Consider the following 24,770-nt stretch of genomic DNA (forward strand, 5'->3'; position numbering starts at 1 on the left):
CTGCTCTGCAAGAAAAAGCTGAGGCTTTCTGCTCCCCTCAAGAGTTAGTCTCTGAAACCCAGAGCGCTAGTTCCACTCCAGCCAGGACGAGGTAGAATCGACTCCGTGGCAGTCAGTGTGGATTTCTTTTGGTGGCACTGTGCAGTAGGCATTGGGCTGTGAACGGAACGTTTGGCAGTCCAAACCCACCGTTGGCTCAGAGGTAGAAAAGTGAGGCCTCCCGTTCCTGTGAAGATCCAGTAGTCTCAGGGACTCTTCTCAGGCCCAGTGACTGTGGGTTGACACCCGTGTAGGTTGACACGGTGTCCAGTGGGTTTCAGTGTCCAGGTGAGGGCTCAGTCTTCGAAGGGAAGTTTCATTGCCTTCTCGTTCACTCTCGCTTACCGCTCCTTCACTGCTGCACAAACTATGGCTGTCTCCTCTGTGAGTGAGGCGTTGCCGCTGGTGTGGAGACCAGCGCTGAGGGAGTCGGCAAGTGCCTGCCCTTGTAACCCCCACTGGCTAGCTGTGCTCCAGAAGGGGAACCGTTGCCCCCACGTGGCCATCCAAGACACGAAAGCAGATGAACGCTTGTGTCCCTGGTCACTCTGTCAGAGCTCAGGGCCACGTGGGGTTGGTGGCTACCATCCTGGACAGTGCAGCTGCTCACCTGCCCTCTCCCTCGGAAGCTCTGCTAGGCCACCTTGTATCGTAGGGCGCTGTTGTAGAGAAGAGAGCCTCAGGGCTGGGGAAGGAGCTCTGAAGGAGACCCAAGAAGAAAATCCAGGTGGTTTCTTTACATGGGGGATTCAGGGCCAGTGAGGATCTGCTTCAAGTTCGGCAGCCATTCTCGCCCTTCTTACCTGAGCTGTCCCCGCCCCAGTCACAAGCACTCCTTGAGCCTTTTGAGCTGCTCCTATACACTTGGTTTTCAAAGGAGAAACCCTAGGGGTAGTGGCGGCTCAGGAAAGGCCCCCCTGGCATGTAGGGAACCTGCTAGATGAGGGGACGCACTTGTGGTTCTAATCCGCCCTTTGCCTGGGTGCCCCTCCCCTCTGCTGGTCCTCTGGATCACCCACAGAGCCTGCTGGGATTTGTCCTCCAGACCAGGGGGACTTCTTAGGACTGGCAAGCTCGTCCAAGGGTTCTATCAGGGGTGGGGGACCAGGGCAGATGCTGGGTGGCAGGCTGAGTGTGACACATTGCTTTGCTCTATGTCGTCAGACTTTGGAATGACCAGAGATATCTACGAGACTGACTATTACCGGAAAGGCGGCAAGGGACTGCTCCCTGTGCGCTGGATGGCCCCAGAATCGCTGAAGGACGGTGTCTTCACCACATCTTCCGACATGTGGTGAGTAGTGCATGGTAGACACAAGGCGGGTGTGGATCTGGGTGTCCCGCTAGTGTGACCTCCACGAGGGCCATCAAAGCCTGTGTTCTCACATCCCTTCCATGCCATGCCTCCACCCTCCACCAAGAAAGTGGGCCAAGTCCCGGTGGATCCCCTGGTTCCCTTGCCCTCCTTCCATGTGAGACCTAGCTTACAGACCACAGTCCACTGTAGCACAGAATGGTTAAGTAGCCCACTGCCAGCTTCTTAGAAAACCAGGGTGTGTGTGTGTGTGTGTCTGTGTGTGTGTATGTAGGTGTGGAAGTATAAATACACGTGCTATGTGAGTATATACATGGAGGTGTGTGGGTAGGTGTATATGTGTACATACATGTAGGAGTGTGTGTGTGTATGTGGCGCACTTGTGTATGAGTGAGGGTGAATATGTATTTTAAGTGGATTTATGTATGTGCGTTTGTGTGTGCGAGGCTGTGGGTGGGTTTGTGTGTGCATGTGTTTGAGTCTGTGAATGAGGTAAATGGAGGTGTGTGTGCATCTGGGTATGCGAGGACCATATGCTTGAGTGAATGGGTGTGTAAGTGGATACATGCATGTTCGTGCATATAAATGGGTGATGTTTGAATGAGTGTTTAAGTGGATATGGGGGTGTGTAGATGTGCCTGTGTTTAAGCATGTGAATGGCTGGGTACATGAATACATATACATGTGCATATGCACGCAGGGGGCAAGTGTTTTTCAGTGACTGGGTGTGTAATTGGATACATGCCTGTGTGTACGTGTGGTGGGGTGGTTGTGTGAATGGGTGTGTCAGTGGGCATGTATATGTGTGTATGTGCGTGTTTGAGTGTAAATGGGAGTGAGTGGATGTATTTGAGTAAGTGGATTTATGTGTGTGAGTTGAGTGAATGAGTAAATGGGTACATGTGGTTGCATGCGTGTGAGTGTGAATGGGTGAGTGGATACGGACATGGGGTGCACATTCGCGTTGGCTGGCTTCTGGGTCACCACTCGGGTCTGTGCCTGCAGGTCCTTTGGCGTGGTCCTGTGGGAGATCACCAGTCTGGCAGAGCAGCCTTACCAAGGGCTGTCCAACGAGCAAGTGCTGAAGTTCGTCATGGATGGAGGCTACCTGGACCAGCCTGACCACTGTCCTGAGAGAGTGTAAGTGTGGAGAGGGTGTGGTGTGTGCTTGCACAGTCTGTCTTTCCATCTGCCCTGGATTTTGCATCTTTATGTGTGCTTGTTTGCATGCGTATATTTATATATGAGTACATACACATAGAGACTTGCCTGCCACATCTCTCTGCACATTGACAGCACCCTGTCTTTACATGCCTGCTTGTGTGTGCGTCTCATGTCTTGATGTGCGCGTGCCTCGCCCACAGTGATGTGTGTGCACACTTTGCCAGCCCACCTTTGTTGCTTGCTTATTTGCATCTCCCGTCTGCGGGGATGCTTGTGACTGAGGGTCCTTCTCATGAGGGTTAGAAGAATCCGTAGTGGTGGTTTTCTCAGGAGGGAGGAGGCTAGGGAGCCGGGCTGGGAAGACAGCTTAGGTTTAACTATCTGCTCTCATGGACTGAACTTGTGCCAAGCATGTGTGCTTGTCTTCCCAAATTCGTTTTTGTTTGAAATCTTTGCCGAAGGGCCACACTCTATTTGGCACTGGTTAGATTGGCCAGCATCCCTAGTAAGCTGATAAATAGAAAAGAAAGTGCTAGTTAGCAAAATTTGAAATAGGAGAGAGAGAACCATATTCTTAGGTGTGACAGTGCCAGCAGGGCATGGCTAGAGGACCTCCTTACTGCCCTCTGATAGCCGGTCACACCGTGCGAGTTGAGGTTGCAGAACGCAATGGGACTGCCCTAAGCTCCGGGCAGTCTGAGGATTGTCGGTAGACTGATAAACCAGTAATGATGTGACAACCGAGGTTTTCAGAGATGCTTACGGACCTGTTTGGAGAGCAGCCCAGGTGATGTACGCGTGGGACTCCTAACCAACCCTGGCAGCCTTGGCTCCGCTGGAGAAGGGCGAGCCTTTCGGCTCCTGCAGAGAGTTGCAGGCTCAGAAACCCACAGGGACCGTTCTACCTGTAAGGGGATGCTCTACCTGGTCCGTCCTACCGGGTGGCTGTGGGTCAGAGTCGAGTCCGTGGCAGTGAGCTTGAGTGTGTTCTGTGTTTGTAGTGGAGCCATTACAGAACACGGTAGAATGGACTCGATGTCTGGGTAGTTGCTGTCCAGTGGGTGCTGACTCGTGGCAGCCCTGCAGGGCCGAGGAGAGCTCCCACAGCTGGTTTCGGGGAAGTAGATCACCAGGCCTTTCTCCCCAGGCACCTCAGGGTGGACTCGGACGCTACAGCTGTTTTGGTCAGCAGCTGAGCGGGGTGGCCGCTTCCTCGACCCTGGAGTACAGAAAGTAAAGCTGGAGAAGTAGGGATGTTGTCACAGAGCGAGGAGCCAGGCTTCCCCCCGGGAGGAAGCCCTGGTGGGTCCCAGCCCGCCTGCTGACTCGCCCTCTCTCCCACAGTACCACCCTGATGCGCATGTGCTGGCAGTTCAACCCCAAGATGCGGCCCACCTTCCTGGAGATCGTGGACCAGCTCCAGGACGACCTGCACCCCAGCTTCCCGGAAGTCTCCTTCTTCCACAGCGAGGAGAACAAGGCCCCTGAGAGTGAGGAGCTGGAGCTGGAGCTCGAGGACATGGAGAGCATCCCCCTAGACCGCTCCTCACACTCCCAGAGGGAAGAGGCCGGGGGCCGGGACGGCGGCTCCTCCCTGAGTCTGAAGCGCAGCTACGACGAGCATGTGCCCTACACACACATGAACGGGGGCAGGAGGAACGGGCGCACCCTCAGCCTGCCCAGGCCCAGCCCTTCCTAACGCTGCCTGCGGGCGGGCCCTGGCCCGCTGCCGCCCGGGGACGGCCCTCCCACACTCAGGATTCCGAGGACTTGCCTTCAGCGTCAACCCCAACTCGGAGAAGGCGGCCGCCCGCAGCCCACACAGGACCGCGGGCCCTCGACTGCTCGGCGGCGGCGGGCTGAACTGTGAATCCGGAAGGGAGGGAGTCCCCGGCTGCTGGGCCACCGGCATCCGCAGGCCAAGGCGTTCTTTCCGTCTTCATGTTATTTTTCCCTGAGTAGGTGGAAAGGAAGCACCCATTTTTACAAAGTTTTTTCTTCTTCTCGTTTTGTTTTGTTGTTGTTGTTTTTTTTGCTGATGTCTGAGGTACAGTATAAACCTAAAAACTTGTTCGTGGAACCAACGTTTGAAAGGCAAGAAACCTGTTCCAGCAGAATCCCGAAAGGCAGAGCTTTAGGACAGCGTGTGCTTTGTTTGTGTTTTATTTGTGTGCGTGTGTGTGTTTCTTAATCATCCAGGCTGAAGGAGTTTTTGTTTTTTTTGGATTTTGTTTGTTTTCACAAAATCAGTTCCTCAAGTTGACCAATAGCTGCTGCTTTCAGACGATACAGGAGTCTGCCGTGCAGGATGTGAGCTCGTGTGCACACCCCTGCGTCCGTGTGTCCAGGCCAGACACAGGCGGTGCGCGTGCATATGCGTGCGAACGTGCACGCTGAATGACGCTGTGGGGCTCGCTCACAAAGGCGCTCCCCGTGGATGTGAGCTTGATGCAGCCCTCCTTTCTTCCTCACCGGCCGGGAGACTGTACCCACCGCAGGGTCTTTTCCCCGTGCCCGGCCTCGGGCCTGAGGACGCTTCTCTCCCTCAATGTCAGGGAAAGGTGTCCATCGACTGGCGGAGCCACGTTGCTTTTGGAATGAGGGCCCTTGTCAAGACCGGACAGAGCCAGGACGACAGGAGGAGAAGACATAAAGGAACTGAGATGGCAAAACACTTTGCGAATATATTCGTGACATATTTAATTTTTTGAAAACTGTCCAGCATTAACCTCATACCCAACGGACTGTTTCCCAGGGGCAGGTCGTAGGTTGGTCTTGCCCGTCGGAGGTGGGGAGGGCGGGGCGAGTGAGGGCTCTCTTGGTTGGGTCTGGAAAGCACCCATTGTCTGGGAATAAAGCCACATTAGCTGCTAGCCATCTGGACGTTGCGGGCCACGCGAGGCAAGGGCGTGGGCGGCTGTGTCAGAGAGGTGGTGGTGTGGTGACGGCCCAGTCTGCTTGGTCCAGCTGGGAACTAAGCCCTGCCCACACCCCAGGTTCCACAGGCCCCTCGCACGCTTCCTCCCCTCGGTATGCGTTTTCTGCAGTCCCTGCGAGAACCCAGCGACGTCCGGTCCCAAAGAGCAGCCGCCCGTGGAGACAAGTGTCCGCATCCACGAAGGGGCGCGGAGTCTGAGTCCGCTCAGCGGCGGTGGGTGCCCGGGTTTAAGCAATAGTCAGCAGGACCTGCCGGAGACACCTGCTGCCTCCTCAGCCCTCGGAGCACCTGCTCGTCCTGCGGACTAACCTTCTAGAAGCTGCTCTGCACCCAGCCCCCTTAGCCGTGCCGGGTGTGGGGTCTGAGCAGACGCCTCAGGTGCCCGTGGGCATCACCATCCCCAGGAGAGGAGCCCCGAGGCCAGGCCAGCGCGAGGCCTGCACACCGCAGCGGAGTCACGTGCCCGCGTGAACCCGCCGTCCCTTCTCTCGGGGAACACTCAGCTGCTCAAATAAGGACACAGTGAACTCTTTCCTTGGTTCCTCAGAGCCACCGCCCACAGTGGCTCCTGTCTCACCCACGTCTGATGGCTTGCTCCTCCTCTTCCTCTCCTGAGGGCTCTGGGGTTAAGGATGGGGTAGAGGCACCATGGCCCCCTCTGGGCCGCCTTGGTTCTTGGTTACGAGCACACGTAGACCCACGTTACAGTGGTTTATGTATCTGATCTGAGAAATCAGCCAGCGAGCCTCAGTGATTGGACCCAAGAAGCAGAGAATGCAAATTATTTTCGCCAATTCGTTTTGTAAATACAAGAGGGTCTGCCGGTAAATTATAAAACACGTTGTAGGTCTAGGTCTTTTGTTCCTTTGATAGTCAATTTGTAGTGGCCGTATACTACATTCGCAGCAATTTTCACATTTTTCTAATCCAGAAAGGTTTTCTTACATTTCGGGGGGAAAATTATTTATTTTAATATATAAAAATCACTTTCGTACAAAACGGAGCGCGTGTAAATTTTTATCAAAGAAAATTAGGTGGATGTGGGGGTCCTGGTCTCCCCACCCCCCAGCACAGTCTACCTCAGGGTATTGTTAGGACGTGGTTCAGTATTGGTCACCTGGAGCCTCCGACTTCGGCCCAGATGTGTGGAGTCATGAGAGATCCCAACAGCTGGCTCAGACTCCGGGCACTGGGAGGAATCGTGGGGGAGGGAGTGTGCGTGGAGAAGGTGTCACCTTCCTGGGACTACAGGTTGACAATATTCTCTAAATTCAATCTGCCTGCCTTTTTTCCCCCCCTCCCATTTTTGGTTGTTTGTTTTTTTTTTGGCCTCCACCCATCAGCGTTGTGCTCCCCAACATGAACCAAGTTTCAGGCCACCGTGACATACCTGATGTGTGGGGTACCTCAACCTCATCTCTCCCCCCCCCCACCTTTTTTTTTACTGAGAAGTGGGTGCTCCCTGCTGGAGCAAAAGGCTCTGGTGTCGAGCCAATGTCTGTGGGCCCCCCAGCCAACAGCCAGATGTCCTGGTCGCCAGTGGACGCCCCCCCTCCCACGTCGTCGACAAGGAGGCCCCTGAGGGAGGGCAGTGGATCACCACCCATGCGTGCGTGTCTCACCCCCAGGCCTGTGTTCCTTTTTATTTGCCGAGTGGAGGGGGGCGCTGTGAGAAGTCCCCGACCTCAGACCCACCAGCACACAGAGCATGTCTTGCGTCCCCAGAGCGGAGGCGGCTTGGCTGGGGGCCCGGCTGATCTCCAGCTGCCCCTGTTGGACTTGGTGGACGCACGTGCCTCCGGGGGGCAGGGCTGTCGCCCGGCCCTGCTCTCTCCACACCTTTCTGGCATCGCCCTCCATCTGCCGCCGGAGAGGGGTGTGTGCCAGGCCCTCCCTGCGTCATGGGATTTTGCCCACTTCGCGTAGCCCTTTCTGCGGCCGGCCGAGAAAAGAGCAAGCGGCAGTTGGGTCAAAAGGCGAAGCAGCCTCTTTGATCGGGAAGTGTTGACTTTGTAACAGTAGAACTTTGGTCTCAAAGCCGGTGTTTGTCGGATGGGCTTAGGGCCGTGACAGAGCTGCCCTTCGGTCGGAGCTCTCTGTTTGTCTTTCACGACGACACCTGCCTGTGGAGACCCAGTTCCTTCATTTGGTGAAAGTCTCCTGGGAGGACAGCCCCAGCCCCAGCCTTTCGCCCCGGGGTCCGTGGGGGCAAACAGAACCGACGATACCGGCGTTCTTGGTGCTGTGCTGGGTGTGTGGTTGGTTCGAAGCTCACAGGAAGGGAGTGTGCTGCGTGTTCTCGGGAAGAAGTAGACCGAATCCAGCAGAGAACGTGGGGACGGACACGAGGGTCCACACACCCGATCCGGTGACCGTGGGGGACTGTGCCTCTGAGAGAGAGGTCCCCTACCGTCTCCCACCAGGCCGACACGGCTGTGGAAGGTTCTTGCTGGCTATTAGAGGTTTGCTCGGAGGCAACTGTCCCACTGGTCTGGGGCAGGGATGCCGTCCGGGCGCGGCCGGTGCCAGCCGTGTGCGGAAACGAGTGGCTGTACTGTGGCCACAAGGCGGTCGGTGGCCCCATTTCACAGTGAGTGGAAGCTTGGGGTTACATGCCTCTGGGGTACCACCTAGTGAGTCCCCAACACCTCAGGCTCTTTAGTCGAATTGTTTTTGTGGAGACTGGGGACTGAAGCATGCCGGTTATGGACATAAGGGACGTGGAATGGTGTCACTGCAGAAACCCTTCCAGAAGGATCTAGAGAGAGTGGCTTTGTAGCAGAGGAGAGGCCGGTGATGGCCAGAGCGGATTAGGTGAGTGTTTTACCCGGAAGGTTGTGAAGGACTGTCAGGGGCTGTACCTAACGGTGAATGTTTCCTTCGGGCCTTCCCCCCTCCAGAAAGGAAAGGAAGCAATGGATTTCGTTAAAGCTCAGTCTCACCTTCACATAAGGTAGCTGAGGTCTGGAACCAGGCTTCAGGCCGACTTGTCTTGGAGTGTTGGCCCTGAAAACCCTTGCTAAGCAGCGGAGGGGTAGCGAGTGGCTCTGGGACTCCAGGGCCCACTTCAGAAGGTGGAGTGGCTCCCAGTGAGTGCAGCCACGCAGATGTCCTGGCACGGCTTGTTCAGTCTTTATACTTCGCATCAAAGTTGCTGCCCTGGCTCCTCCGGGCGCCTGGGTGGCATTGGCGCTGTGTGTCCGCAGACGCTGCTTGTCCACGGTCAGCAGCACAGAGTCAGATGTGCCGCGATTTCAGCGGAAAACAACTCAGAAACACATGAACCCAAAAAAAAAAGCTCAATTACTATTTTTTTCAATGTTTTCCTACAAGAGCCAAGTAGTAAAATGTATATATATGCCTTTTTTTTGAATATTGAAATCATTCTGCATGTAAAATATTGGGTAATGACCTGTTTATATTAAAATTACAAATAAACTTCCTTGAGGGTCTGCCTGTTCTTGAGCGAGTCCCTGTTGGGAACTGTGGGCCCATGTCGGGGTATGGCTATGGGGTGGGTTCAGGGAAGTCGCCTAGGAAGTTGTGGGTCTGGGCTTCACACACAGCTGGAGGGGAAGTATCGGTACCTCAGGGTGAGGCCAAACCAAGAGTTCCAACCTTCAGCTGTTCACAAAATGGTAAAGGTGTCCGGCAGGGTTGTCTAGAGAAACAACCAGCAGCACAGAACTTTCTATCAAGAAGTAATTTTACATGAAGGCGGCCCAGCCCAGGCCAACCCCAGTCCGCCGGTCTGATGCTAGACAGGACCCTTGTCAGACTCTCGCCGTTGCTGCAGGCTAATGATACGGCCAGCAGGGAGAGCTCAGGCTGGTGGGTGCCGAGTCCTGTGGACCTACTGTCAGTGTGAACACGGCAGGGGCCCACAGCGCTCTAGGTCAGCAGCACATTGGGGCTCACCCCTGGAGGGAGAGACAGTTCTCCAGTGAAGAGGAAGGGGGAAAGGGCAAGAGAGGAAGGAGTTCTTTGTGTGTCTCTGAGAAAAAGCTATACCCCAAGGAGGCCACATCCATCATGAGCAGGTTGGATTCCAGCCCCACACTTCCACCCAGGGACAAGTTGGCACAACCTGAACTGCAGAGCCTGGCACCCCGATTGCTTCATGATCCGGCCACTAAGGGGTTCACTGCAGAAATACCAGGGATCCTCTAGGATTGTGCCCCATTTCAACATACCAGAGACTTGTCACTCTCCCTGTGTACAATGGCACAAAACACTGCCTGGCCCTGTGCCGTGCTCCTAGTTGTTCCGATGTTGCCGTCCACTGTTGGAGCCACTGCGTCCATCCATCTCATGGGGAGTCTTTTTTTTTTTTTTTTTTTGCTGTCCCTCAACTTCACCGAGCCTGGCGTCCTTCTGCAGAGACCGGTCCCTCCTGAAAACATGTCCAGAGTATGTGAGGCAAAAACCCGCACCATTCCTTCTAAGGAGCATTCTGACCGTACTTTTCCCAACACCGGTTTGTTCATTCCTCAGGAAGCCTGTCCACTGTTGCTGTGGAAACAGCACGCAGAGCTTATCCGACCCCCTCCGGCTTCCCTACGGCCCCGAGGCCGGGGTCACACGTGCCTCCACCCTCCATCTTCCCTTACCCTGTTTGGACACCAATCATTCGTTCCTCTCACTTTGCTGCTGCGTTCAATAATTCGCTGCAGTGGCCGCACAGAACTCTCAGACAAGACAATGATGGGGTTTATTTAGGGACGTTAGCACCAATCAGGATCCGTAAACAGTAAGGATACCGTTCTTGGTCCACAGCAGCACCTCTCCTCAGCCAGCAGTCAAGCCCCTCTCTGGCCCTCGGCTTCTCAGTCACGTGCTCCCTTAGCCTCTGCCTTGGTGGGCCGGGAAGCCCACTTGCTGCTCTGTCTTACAGTTTCAGAGTCTTCTCTGGTCTTGGCCTGGCTTCTTGGCTCCTTCCCACGGTCTCTGAGTGCTTCTGGTGCCCCTGGCCTCAACCTCTGCCACTTCCGACAGAGCTGGGGAACATGCTTCACGGGTGGCCCATCTCCTGATACTCCTGACACGTTTTTCTCCTCCTGCCCAAACGGAGTGGCAGCTAAAACCCAGCAGCTCCCTCTGTTGGTGTTGCACAGGCTCTGTTTGCATGGTCCCACTCAATCCTTTGGTGGCAGTGCAGAGACACGGAGACAACTCCAAACTCACTACCATCGGGTCCATCCCGACTCAGGACGACCCGAAAGGACAGGGTAGAACTCCCCCTGTGGGTGTCCGACACCGGACATCTTCGCGGAAGCAGAAAGCTTCGGCTTTCTGCCTCGGCGAGATGGATTTAAGAGTCATCTGAAGACATTTTCCTTCACATTCGCAAGCATCATCACTCACAGGCACCAATTCTTCAGTCTTATTCATCGTCCAGCTTCCACATGCATGGAAAGCGATCGAAAAGCACATGGTGTGGGCCACGAGCGCTCCAAGGGAAAGGTTTGCTCTGTAGCACTTTAAAGAGGTCTTGTCGCAGCAGATTCACCCAATGCTACACATCAATGATCTTGACGTTGCTCACTGGCTCCGTTGTGAGGGTTCTTGCTTTCTCGCTTTAAAATAATTTTTTTTTCATGGTGGCGAAAATAGACACAACAAAACATTCTCCTGTTCAGCAGCGTGTGCACGTATAACTCCGTGTCGTGGATGAGACTCTTCGTGTTGTACAGCCATCATTGATATGCTTTTCCAGATTGCTCCACCCCCATGAACCTCAACTCAATGCCCCCTAAGTCACACCCCTTCCTCCCTCACCCACGCTCACTACCGGTCAGGCTTGCTTTCCTTTTGTGTGGCTCCTAGTGGTCTTGGTGGATTTTTCTTTTCGTTGTGTTGAGGTGTCATCCACGCTGAAGGCTGTAGTCTTTGGTCTTCATCAGTCGGTACATCAAATCCTCGTCCCTTTCTGTACCCCACGCTGTGTTATCTGCGTATCGTACACAGGCTGTTAAGGAGCCAAACTCGCCAGATGGCCCCCTTACGCAGATTATTTGTTCAGCATACAGACTGGATCAGTATAAAATGCTCACCACCCTGCCGTCAAATCCATGTTAACTCATAGTAACTCTACAGGACAGGGTAGAACTGCCGCTGTGAGTTTCTGACGGTAAATCTTCCTGGGAGTAAAAAGACTTGTCTTTCTCCCATGAGGCAACTGGTGGTTTCAAACGCCTAATCTTGAGGATCACAGCCCCACGCACAACCACGACACCACTAGGTCCCCTGATCCCGAATAAGGATAGTGACAGGATACAGCCCTGATACACGCCTTTTTTGACTTCAAGCCACACATAGCACCCCGCCCCCCGCCCCCCGTTTCTGTTGGAAGGACTGCCTCTTGGTCTTTATACATAGTGAAATGTAATCTACGTTTTAAAAGAGTCCCCCAGGATATTGTGTGAGGAATAGATGAAAGAGAGGCAAAGGCGAAAGCCTCTTGTTGGGAACCGGGTGGACTAATCCCAGTGAGTGATGATGGTGGCTTAAAGCAACAGGCTCAATTTTCAGTCAAACAATAGACAAGTCTGTAAAGGGAACAATCACCCGAGCACACCTTAGAATCATCAGTGATTTGAAGTCCAAAGAGCAGCATTTACCCAAGTACAGAGTCCAGAAGGGTCAGCATGGAGGGAGGAGTGGGAGGGAAGAGGACACCAGGAAGCAGGGGGGTAAGTGATGCTACATCTCGGGGGTTGCAGTGAATGAGATGAAGCAACGTGTGTGAATGAGTGACTGTAACACGGATGCTCTGCTCTGACCCTTCGCTAAACTCAATAGAAAGTCAATAAGCAACAACAACAACAAATGATGTGTCAGTAGTGGGGAACAAGAATCCCACATGGGAGTAACAAAGCCTATATTTAAAAACCATGCACGGACACCCCGTTTACAAAGTCTTCAATTGCATCAAGGCAAAGACAGATCATCGGGATGAAGGGACGGTGCGGGCATGAAGGCAAGAGGCAGTAATGGCGTCCAAGTGTTCTATTGCTGTTAAGAAGTGTTTAAAAGATGCAGGGTTCAGGGTTCTGCGGCAACCCTGGCCAGGGGATGATGGCTCCCAACCTTGCAGCCCTAGGACCCCAATCAAGGGTGAGTGCTGAGGGCATGACGCTGCCCCTCCCTGGGGTGGCTAGGATAGTTGTAGCACACACACAGCTTTTTATGTCGCTGGTCGGTGGTCCGAAAACTCAGTGGAGGCTGACTCCAAGTGGGGATGCCAAATGGATTTAGGGCTCCCACTTGGAATCATAAGGCCCCCAAACCAAAGTCACCACCCTCGAGTTGATGAGTCAACTCCTAGAGACACCAGAGGACGGTACAGCTGCCCCTTTGGGTTTCCGAGACAGTAACTCTTCATAGGACCAGAAAGCCTCATCTTTCTCCCAAGGAGCAGCTGGTGGTTTCGAACTGCTGAGCTCACAGTTGGCAGCGAAACTCATGACCACTGCGTGACCTGGGTTCCGGTTAGCCTGCCACAGACCTGGGGCTCAGTATTGAAGCTCTAATCCGGAACAGACTGTTGTCTGATGTCGTGAATGCGTGCTGGATCTGATCATTCGGTATCGCAACACTCCCTGGGTCTTATTCTACAGCTGTTTCTCTCTTCTTGGACCCAATCTTGTCGTCATTGGATTCTCATTGACGGTGCCTTGTTCCTCCACGTGCTTGGCAATTTTCAATTATGAGCTTCTGTCCATTGGATCTTGAGCCCCTCCCCGCTCCCCCCTTCAGATTCCCGTGAAGGCGTATGTGCTTGTGTTTGGGCACCGGGAGCATGACCACTGGGAACTCTCTGGAAGAACAATTTTGGTTTAGCATTTTCTTGAGCCTGCGAGGAAGTGTTCATGCAGATCCCAAGCCCACGTTAGGGTTTGTTTGTGTTTTAAATTCTCTGGGGAGACTTCCCTGCTGCCCAAATAAGATGATCCATTTCCCTCTTGTGTTTCCGCGTGTGGGTGGGATTTCCACCGGGGAGCACTCCTCTTCCTAGCCGCCCAGCCTGCTCCGGGAGGCTGCCGTCTTCAGCACTAGCGGATGACTTTCCGCTCTCTGCCTTTGTCTTCGTCATCTGGGGATTGCCCTTGCTTGTCACCTTGTTATTATTGTCGCTGTTACTCCATTTTCTGAACGGGTTGGTAGTACAATCATTTTTCAAAGGCCGTGAGCCTGTCTTACTGCCTTATGTGGAAGTCTCCTTGCCTCCTGTTGGGAGCTTCCACAGGCTACCTCCCAGCCAAGTCAAGCGTGCCACGTGTTAACAAGAAGAACGATTATCAACAGAATTTTTAAAATATCCATTCCAACATACCCGCGGTCACTGAGTCGGTTCTGACTCTTAGGGACCCTACTGGACAGAAGAACTCCTCCTTCGGGTTTCCGAGACTAACTCTACGCAAGAGCAGACCCCGCGGGAAGGTTTGAATTGCCCAAGATCAGTGAGCAGCCCAACGATTAGCCTAGTGCGCCCCCAGGTGGTGCCTATAAAGTGTGCGCGCTTCCCTTGTTCAAAGCGAGTCATTTTATCGTCGGATTGTAAAATCATCATTTTATAGCTGGGCTCTAGGAGATCACTTCCGCTGCTAACTGAGAGTTGGTTTTCAAACCCATCAGGGGAAAGATGTCTGCATCTGGAGAGATGCACAGTCTTGGAAACCCCACAGGGGCAGTTCTATTCCACCCTAGAGGGTTACTGTAAGTTAGAAGGGATTAGACAGTAGTCGGCAGTTTGTTGTTGGCTTTCATGGGAAGTGAAAGAGCTCAAATGCTAATTGGCTTGTCTGTCTGACCGGTGGCGGGTAGATTCAGAAGTCGAACAGGTTCTCCATCGGGGGAATCCTCTTACAAAGGGCTTGAAGCCAAGGAGGAATGAAAAGGAGATGGATGGCACAACCTTCCGAGAGCACACAGCCGAACTGCTGGTATTGTAGAGCCAGGCAGCGAGCATGCATGGTGGGTGCTTCTCTTTAACGCCAACTCAAGTCGTCCGTTTCTAAGCTTCACTCACAGTGGCCCTGGCTTCTTTGGGGGCACATTTCCGTCCAACCTGCCTGTTAGCCTTGTTCTTGTTGGTGCCATCGAATCAGAAGGGAACCCCGCCCGATCCTGTGCCAGCCTCACCATCGTTCCTACGCCCATGGCTGCAGCCACTGGGTCCATCCGTCTCGCCGAGGGTCTTCCTCTTTTGTGCCGCCCCTCCCCTTTACCAAACACGATGTCCAGGACTGGTCTCTTCTCACAAGATGTCCAAAGTCTGTAAGATGAGGTCTCACCATCCTTGCCTCTAAGGAGCACTCTGGCTTAGATATTTAGATATCATCATTTTATTGGGAGCTCTTACAGATGTCATAACATTCCATAATTCAGGTAGATCAAGCAGACTTGTACAGTTGCTGTTACCATCGGTTTCAAACATTTTCTTTCTTCTTGAACTCTCCCATATCAGTTCCCCTTTATCCCCTCCCTCCTCCACCCTGCTCGCCAGGAACCTCCGTGTGTGTATCCCACCCCATCTGATATATCCATTCACCTACAATTCTGTTACTTGCTTCCCTGGGGTGGGGTTATACGGTCATCACCGCTGTCAGCTCCCCTTCGCCTCCCCACTGTCTTCCCATATCCTCAGGAAATCATCACGTCCATTGCTGTTTCCAAAGAGTCATTCATCCTGTTTGGCCCTCGTATTGATGACGATCTAGAATGTTACCATGTTGCTCTTTTATAAAAATGTCTATCACTTTTCTGGAATGGGCTCTAGGGTGCAAGGGATAAGGGAAATAAGGAATTCCATTGGGTCTTTTGTCACACTAGGTGTTGGCCCTTTTGTTAGCCAACATTAGGTTGAGGAAGAAACTCCTTGGTGGGATCGTAAGCCACCCTGAGGTGGGTCAATGTCTGCAAAATACCAAGTACCTACCTCCTCAATGGTTTTTCCGTTGGGAAAAGAACCAGTTTGGTTTGTGGATTTAGAGCGGTGAAACACTGCCATCTAGTGTCCATTTGGAGAATGGATCAAATTAGCCAACAATCCTAATTCAAGGAGCTCTGGTGGAATTGTTGCACAGCTAACTGCTAGGTCAGCAGTTCAAAACCACCGGAGAAAGATGAGACTTGTTGTTGTTAGCTGCCGTTAAGTAGATTATGACTCGGAGTGACCCTATGCACCACAGAACAAAGTACCACTGGTCCCGCCCCATCCTCATAGTTGTTCTTATGTTTGATCCCATGGCTGCATCCACTGTGTCCATCCACCCTGTTGAGGGGCTTCCTCTTTGACACTGCCCCTCCGCTTTCCCAACCATGATGTCCTTCTCTGGAAGCTGGTTTCTCCTGACAACATGTCCAATGGACAGGAGAGGAAGTCTCTCCATCCTTGCCTCGGTGAATCATTCTGGCTGTACTTCTTCCTAGACAGATCCATTTGTTCTTTTGGTAGTTTATGGTACTTTCAAGATTGTTTGCCAGCACTGCAGTTCAAGTGCATCGTTTTTCTTTGTTCTTCCTTATTCCATGTCCAATTTGCTCACGCATATGAGGGGATGGAAAATACCCTGGCTTGGGTCATGCGTATCTCTGTCCTCAAAATAACTTCCTTGCCTCTGAACACTAGATTTACTCAATGCAGTGCATTATTTGATCTCCTGACTGCTGCTTCCATTAACAGAGATGGTGGTCCAAGCAAGCCGACATGCTTGACGACTTCGATTCATTTCTCCACTGAGCATGGTGTTGCCGAGTAGTCTGAGATGTTCTATTCCTTTGAAAAGCGAGTCTTGGAAACCCACAGGGACAGTTCTACCGTGACCTACATATATATAGGGTCACTGGGAGTCTGAATCGAGAGATGGCAGCTGGTTTGGTTTGGGCTGGGTGGCGCCGCAGGCCCAGTGGTTCCGTGTCCACCTTGTTAAGGGATTGTTGGTGATTTGAATGAACAGTCGCTCCTTGGAAGCCGAGGCAGTCTGCTTCCATAAAGGTTGACACCTGGGCAATTCTATGGAGGTGGTTCGACTCTGTCCTGTAGGGCCCCGTGCCAGAGCCAACAAACAGCGATGTGTTTGAAGCAGACTACAAAAGATCCCTGGTGGCACAACCACTGAGCGCTCCGTTGCTAACTGTTAAGATTGGCAGCGGACACCACCCACCGGGTCTGCAGGTGAAAGGCCTGGCAATCTGCTTTGGTACAGATTACAGCCCAGAAGACCCTATCACCTGGGGTGTTTGCAGCCCGAGGCTCAGCTGAAAAACTTATGGGGCAGCTCTACTCTGTCAGATGGGGGGAGGAGGGGATGAAGTGCATGGCACGCTGCAGAGAGGCTACCAAATCATGACCAGGGGCTTCCCGGGGCAGCTTTTGTTTACATTTCTCCGCATCCCCCACCCCATGGCAGAACAGTTAAGGATCATGATTCAGGAGAGTGCCAGAGTTTGAATTCCTTGCCAGGTGTATGGCCTTGGGGATGCTGTTGAGCACTGTGCCCCAGGTCCTACAGCTATAACACCCTGTCCTGACCCAGGCTCCACACTAGTGTCAGATATGGGAAGGATGAAGAGCAGAGGGAGCAGAAGTAGCCCAGAGCAAACCTTGCCCATTCAATTGTCACCCTTTGAAGCAGAAGTTGCCTGGCTCAGCCTTTGAGTGGGAGCAGCCCAGGGACATGCCCTAGGTGTTAACCCTGATGCAGGTCTGGAGGGATGGCAGTCGGTAACTTGCAGTTGACTCCCCCCCTCCCAACAGGGTCTCATTAAATGAGAGCTGAAATAGCTCACGGGTATAGCAACAATACTTCTTCGGAGAGAGGTTTAATGAGTACACACTGGAAAGCTCTTAGCACATGTAAGTAAATTTATATTATTTCTAGATAAATAAATCTGTCTTGGAAGAAGTGGAACCAGAATGCTGTACATGGAGGCTAGGATGGTGAGACTTCATCTCTCATACTGTGGCAGTGTGGCAGTCACCTAATCTGGTGTCAATTTAAGGATTAGGGTGTAGGGGTGGAGCCTAGGCTGTCAATCTGGAGATAGCCAATGAGACTTCAATGTGGGCATGGCCTTCTCCTGAGAATTCTGGGAAACCTGGTACTTCCTCCCTGAAGGTGGGAGACTCTGCTCACACCCTGGGAGACATAGCAACTGACAAGACACATGGACTCCCCGATGCCGAGAGCCCTGCCAGCACTGAGATGTTTCCAGTGACACTGGATCCAAAGACTTTCTACCCACTGGCTGGTGATCTTCTACATTCAGTATCATTTCATGTGTGTCGTGAGTCTGAAGAGGACTTTATAGATTGGTATTGGACATATGGGCTAATATCAGACTTATAGACTTGATCTGGACTGGGATGTTTTCTTAATGTTCAATTGCTCTTGTATGTTAATCTCTTTCTTACACACATATGTGTGTCCATGGATTTGTTTCTCTAGTCTACCCTGACTAACCCAGGCAGTTTGATTTTATGTCACCTTGACCCTGGCTGAAAGTGCAGGGGTGGAGTCCAAACTATCAATCATGTTACACCTGATGATGCCTCCTGGGGGGTGTGTGTGTGTGTGGTCTTTTTTACAAAAGAGACACTGGGAAGTGCTCCTTCCTCTTCCTCTGCCCTCCCTGCTTGCTGGGACTTTGTGTTTCCCTCCAGGGGCAGCCTCATGTGGGCCACTGCCGCTGGGAGCCAACCTGGGAGGTGTCAGCGCCCTGGTATGTTTCCACGAACCTTGGATCTACGAGGTTCTGCATCACCGTCCTGTGATCTCCCTGCTTCACAAGTCACCTTTCTGCACCAGTGGCCTTTGACTGTGAGGGTGAAGAGGGCTCTGGCTAGCATCAGACCCACAAACTTGAGTTGGGCTGGGCTGAGAGGCCTTCTTGAGATACAATTACTTCTTGGTATAGAGTTCTTTATATCTATATATATAAAATCGCTCGTTTTGTTCCTCTAGACAAGCTAGCCTAACACATAGCTCTGGACATGTTGTCAGGAAGCTACTTCGTGAGACAAATCCAGGGGAAAGGGCAAGTTTTATTTACTATTGATATTCAAGGAGACAAAGTGGGTCCTATCCAACAAAGAACTGTCTCCCACAATGGGGAAAGGAAGGGATCTGGGGAAGGAGCAGTCATAACTCTGTAACTCAGTTACAGGGCACTGGTGAATAAGCATCACGCCCCTTTCTTACCACCTGCTCTGTGCTCTGTAGTCATACTGTAGGTGGCGAGAGCACAGTGGAAGGCTTTCTGTTAACCGTTGGCCTGGGATCCCCCCAAATGTGTCAATCTAGTTACTCCTCAACATTCTTGTTCTTGAGGCCTAAAATGATAGTCATTTTAGATTCTTCCTACTGAAGAAACTACAAATGATATTTTCTGCCGCTGCTAGAGATCATCATGTTGATTCTGACTCATGGTGAACTGTGCACAACAGAGAAAACACCCTCCCCCCCCCAGCCCTGCGCCACCCTCACAATTGTTCCTGTGGTTGGGCCCACTGTTGCGGCCGCCGTGTCCATCCATCTTGCTGAGGGCCTTCCTCTTTGTCGCTGCCCCTGTACTTTATCAAACATGATTTCTTTTTGCATGGACTCATCTCTCCTGAAAACATGTCCAAAGCACACGAGACAAAGTCTCCCCATCCTGACTTCTGGTGAGCCATTCTGTTTATACTTCTTCCAAGACAGATTTGTTTTTTCTTTTGGCAGTCCTTGGTATTTACAATATCCTTCGTGAGCACCAGACTTTTTTTTCTCAATAGCATTTTAAATACTATACCTTTGGCTAGATTGATGATATTATTAGAATTACAAGTGTCCCATGGAGGTTACTTATATTATTTAGGGCCCATCCTATTGTGGTCTGACTTCATTAATATAAGAGTAAACCACTATGTCCCAAAGGGTCTAATTATAGGTAGAGAGTCTGAGACTTGAACAATTTTTTTTGGGGGGGGTGGTGTAGGGTAGAGGGCACCACATTCTAATCCATAACTTTTTCTATGTAATAAAAAATATTCATGTGTCCTTTAAAAATTAGAGAATATTGAAAGCTTTCTCAAATCACTGCATTCAGAGTATTTTCCCAAACTGTACTGTCTTGTGTTCCATAATGTGAGTCCTTGAGTTGTAGGGTTTTCCACATTCCACAGAGTATTCCTATCATTGTTTTAAAGGATGAGTGTCCCTTGAATGATTTTACAAATTGATGACATTTAAGGGTTTTTCCAATGTACTGTGAGTTGTCACTTGACTGTGTGGAAATAAGTTTTCACGGAAGGATTCCCTATGATATTACATTCTTTCGGGTTCTCCTAAGTAGGCAATCTTTTACGTACACCAGGGAGAGAGTTTTACTACATATCGTGCACTCATACGGTTTCCCTCCAGGGTGAGTACTCATGCTCGTTAGATAAAACAATTACTAAAGACTTTCATTCATTACTTTTATGGCCAGCTACCCAGAAAGTTCCCAGAGGACTCTACATCCAGGTATTCATGCCTTGTGTAATCTCTTCCCATTGTATCAGGGTTGATCTGGGTAGCCAATACATTATGAAAGAAATGCTAGAGAATTTGGGGGAGATGGCAGCATTAGCCAGTCCAGATTCCCAACCCTTCCCATAAACCCTAAAAAAGACAACAGGAAGTCTGTGGCTAGCCCTGGAGGACTCTGAGTTGGTAGTCAGACACACCTCGAATCTGAAGATGAATCCAGGTCAACACCAAAGTGCCAGATAGTAAAATACATACTTCATCTCTTGTCTCTTGACCCTGCCACCCCAGTGCCATTGAGGGCTGCAGGAGGGCATTCAGACTAATGGCTGCAGCAAGGGCTAGTTCCCCAGTGAATACACAGCTTATCTGCGGACCAAGAAAGGCCCAAGCTTTGGCTAATATGGACAAGACAGATGCCTCTGGTGGTCTCTTTGGGGAGAAGCCACCCCCCCCACCCCCACCCCCCCGCCACCATTCTTACTGCACAGAGAGATGGCATGCCTGAACATGGGAGAGAGTATTAACAGAGCCCAGAGGGAGATGTGAATGTGGATGGAAGATTGAATGCAAACTCATCTGTGGTTCCTTTGATGTGAACTTCCTAATCAGTTTTGAGAATCATAATAAGCCGTCAAAGCATCAGAACAGAAGAAGCTATACCTCTTGGTGGACAGACTGCTCAGTGCATGTTCTCTGCCGTGAATGGGAATCACTGACTTTTGTAAGCACAAGAGATGAAGGTTTTCCTCACCTACAGGTTTCCTTCAGAAAAATAATGCTGTCAAAAACACCAAATTAAAAACACCACCACCAAATAGTGGGAAGAATGGACAACACTAGCCTCTTGTAGAATTCTAATGTCCTGCTTCCAACAACAACAAAACAACAACAACAACACACACACACACAATACAGTGATGATGGCTCATTCAATTTAACAAGATGAAGGTACAAAACCTTTCCTATGGAAGCCTGAATAATAAATACACTGCAATAACAGAATATAACGGTATTACAAAAGTTCAAAGAGCTAAAGCAAAACACCCAAAAGGACTAAAGGAATTAGGATAAAGGCACATCAACATTTTAAAATTTTAAATAAAGAGACAAATACTATAAAAAGGAACCGACAAATAACTGGAGATTATTTGTGAAAATTATTTTCACAACTGTGAAAAAGAAAACCAATAATTGCAATGAGAAAATCATTGGAAGGATTAACAATAGACTTCAGCAGGCAGAGGAAAGACCCTATGAACTAGCACATAAAGTCTTCAAAATTACAGAGGCTAAAGAACAAAAGGAGAGAAGATTCAAGACTACTAAGCAAAGCTTAATGACATTACTGAACATTAAGTGAGAGAACATGCATCATGGAAATCCCAGAAGATAAGAGAGAGGGATAGAAAGAGTATTTGAAGAAATACTGACAGAAATATTCCCAAACCTGATAAAGAACACATACCTATAAATCCAGGAACAATGACCTCCAATTAGGATATAACAAGAGATCCATACCAAGACACTTGCACAATCAGATTCTCAAATACAAAAGGTAAAAGAGAATAATTAAAGCAGAAATACAGAAATGAAGTCACCCAAAGATCTTCAGTGAGTAAACAGCACTTCCTCTTTTTAGAGACCTGGGAGACTAGAAGGCAATAAACAGAATGGCACATTCAAAGTGCTGAAATAAAAGAACTGCCAATCAAGAATACTATATCTAGAACTGCCCTTTAAGAATGAGAGTGACATTTAGATACTCCTAGATAAACAAAAGCTGAGGTCACTATTCACAAGATTGGCCCAGTAAGAAAACACTAAAGCCCTTCAGATAGAAATGAAAGCTGTACGTGTATATAGAACCCAAACCTAAAAACACTGCCATTGGGGCCATCCTCATGGAGACCCTACAGGACACATGTGGAACTGTCCCTGGGAATAGAATGCCTTACCTTTCTCTGAATTATAGAAAGGCCCTCATTAAAAATAATTTTAAGGGAAAGTCTAAGGACAAGTTTAAAAGTACCCTTGCTTGGTAATTCTCATTGTTGTACCCTTCAAGTGTTATGACAAAACATATGTATAAAGATGATAACATAAGCTGTGGTGGGGAGAACTATAGAAGTATCTCAGATACCTACTAATGGTATAACAGAAATACCATAAGTGGATGGCTTTAATAAACAGAAGTGTATTGTCTCACAGTTGAGGTGGTAAGAAGTCTGAAACCAGATTTACTTAAAGGGAAGTCTTTCTGTCTGCTCTGGGTGAAGGTCTGTGTTTTCTAGAGAAACAAAACCAATGACACTCGTATATGTTAAGAAATGACTTTATATCAAGAAAGAAATTTATATCAAGGAAGGGGCCCAGCCCAGTTCAACGCAAGCCCATGAGTCAGATGCTAGGCAGAGGCCCCTCTAGACGTATGTGGCTGTTGGCCAATGAAGCAGGATGGCAAAATGGGAAGCTGCGAGATCATAGGCTAGGGGGTGCAGTCATGTGGATCCAAGGTTGGCAGGCATGTGGCAGGGCACTGACAGCTTCCAGAGTCAGCAGGCCTCAGAAGTCAGACACAGGAGCCAAGCAAGCAGGTAGAAGAGGGGCAAGAAAGAGGCCAGTGATTCAGAGCATCTCATCAACAGGCCACACTCCCAAGGAGACATCATCAGACTGTGACCTGCACTTTAGGGAGGAGGGCTTACTGCCAAATCACAGAGAATCCCAGTTAAGCCAGGTTGACACAAAATGTCACCGGTACAGGGTCTTCTTTCCTTTCTGCATCTGAAGGTCCCGCCTCCCTTGGGGATCTTCATGTGTCTTGGCATTAAGTTTCCTCTGGGTTTGTTGTTAGGTGCCATTGAGTTGGCTCTGACCCATGGGGACCCTAAGCACAATAGAACGAAACGCTGCACAATCCTGTGCCATCTGCACAGTTGTTCCCATGCCCGATCCCATTGTTGCAGCCACAGTGTCAGTCCAACCCATTGAGGGCCTTCCCCCTTTTTTGCTGCCCTTGCACTTTACTAAACATGATGTCCTTCTCCAGGGACAGGTCTCTCCTAGTATGTCCCAAGCATTTAAGATGAAGTCTTCTATCCTTGCCACTAAGAAGCATTCTAGCTGTACTTCTTCCAACACAGATTTGTTTGCACAGATTAGGCAGGGTTGTGAGGGGATTAGGGATGTTGCACCCCAATTATAATTCTCTTACAATCACATTGTGGAGGATCACCATGCAACTGCCAAACCACTGAGAATCGTGACCAAGAAAAATGGACACACATCTTTTGGGACACAATTGAATCCATTTTAGGGAGATTTCACTTTTTAGCTTCTAAACATTCAAGAATTATGCTTATTCTTATGCTTCAGCCCACTGTTGCAGCCACTGTGTTGATCCATCTAATTGAGGATCTTCCTCTTTCACTGGGTCTTCACTTTACTTCATTGTCCTTCTCCAGGGACTGGTCTCTTTTGACATGTCCAAAGTATGTAAGGCTGAGTCTCATCATTCTTGCCTCCAAGAAGCACTCTGGCTGTCCTTTCTCCAAGACCAATGTTTGTCCTTTTAGCAGTCCATGCTACTTTCAATATTCTTCTCCAGCACTACTATTCAATTGCATCAATTCTTCTTGGTCTTCCTTATTCAATGTCCAACTCTCACTTGCTTATGAGGAAATTGAAAATACCATGGCTTGGGTCAGGAGTACCTTACTCCTCAAAGTAACACCCTTGTTCTTCAATACTCTAAAGAGGTTTTGTGCAACATATTTACCTAACCCAATGCAGCATGTCTTTTGATCTCTTGATTGCTGCTTCCATGAGCATTGATTGTGGAGCCAACCAAGACAAAATCCCTGACAACTTCAACATTTTTTCCATTTATCATGATGTTACCTATTGGTCCAATTGTGAGGGTTTTGGTTTTCCTTACGTTGAGTTACAATCCACACTGAAGGCTGCAATGATTCATCTTCATCAGCAAGTGCTTCAAGTCCTTCTCACTTTCAGCAAGCAAGTTTGTGTCACATGCATGTCACAGGTTAATAAGCCTTCTTCTAATCATAATGCCATATTATTCACAAAATTCAGCTTCTCTGATGATTTACTAAGCATACAGATAGAATAAGTATCGTGAGAGTGTAAGACTCTGATGCACACCTTTCCTGATTTTAAACCAGGCAGTATTTTCTTGTTCGGTTCCCTCAACTGCCTCTTGATCTATGTACAAGTACCACATGAGCAAAACCAAGTGTCCTGGAATTTCCATTCTTCTTAAGGTTATCCATAGTTTATTATGGCCCACACCTTTGAACGCCTTCGCATAGTCAATAAAAACAATTATCTTTCTGGTATTCTCGGCATTGACCTAAGTAAGATTCGTTTGACATCAATGATGATATTCCTTGTTCCACGTCCTTCTGAATCCTGCCTGAACCCCTAGCAGTTCCCTGTCAATGTACTATTGCAACTGTTTTTAGATGGTTCAGCAAAATTCTGCTTGTGTGTGATATTAACAATATTGCTTTATAGTTGAAACATTCTGTTGGGTCACCTTTCTTTGGAATGGGCACAAATATGCATCTCTTCTAGTCACTTGGCCAAATAGCTATCTTCCACAGTTCCTGGCACAGATAAGTGAGTCTTTCCAGTGCTTCATCAGCTTGTTGAAACATTTCTATGGGTATTCCATCAATTCCTGAAGCCTTGTTTTGGGGTAATGTTTTCAGTGCAGCTTGAACTTCTTTCAGTACCATTAGTTCCTCACTGGTATACACAGAAATAAAATTGCCTACAT

At 49.9% G+C, this 24,770-nt stretch overlaps 1 protein-coding gene across 1 annotated transcript in view; it reads left to right on the forward strand.

Annotated features, from left to right (window-relative positions):
* INSR (insulin receptor) overlaps nt 1-8,898 on the forward strand; it is a 134,077-nt gene extending 125,179 nt beyond the window's left edge. Inside the window, exons 17-19 of the mRNA XM_045290315.1 lie at nt 1,204-1,333; nt 2,360-2,494; nt 3,863-8,898. Coding sequence (XP_045146250.1) covers nt 1,204-1,333; nt 2,360-2,494; nt 3,863-4,217 — 620 coding nt within the window. The 3' untranslated portion in view covers nt 4,218-8,898. The remainder of the gene's footprint in view (nt 1-1,203; nt 1,334-2,359; nt 2,495-3,862) is intronic.
* The last annotated feature ends 15,872 nt before the right edge of the window (nt 8,899-24,770 follow it).

This window comes from Echinops telfairi, unplaced genomic scaffold (genome assembly GCF_000313985.2).
Source record: "Echinops telfairi isolate 266 unplaced genomic scaffold, ASM31398v2 ScPeMD7_36;HRSCAF=134, whole genome shotgun sequence".
Classification (NCBI taxonomy): domain Eukaryota; kingdom Metazoa; phylum Chordata; class Mammalia; order Afrosoricida; family Tenrecidae; genus Echinops; species Echinops telfairi.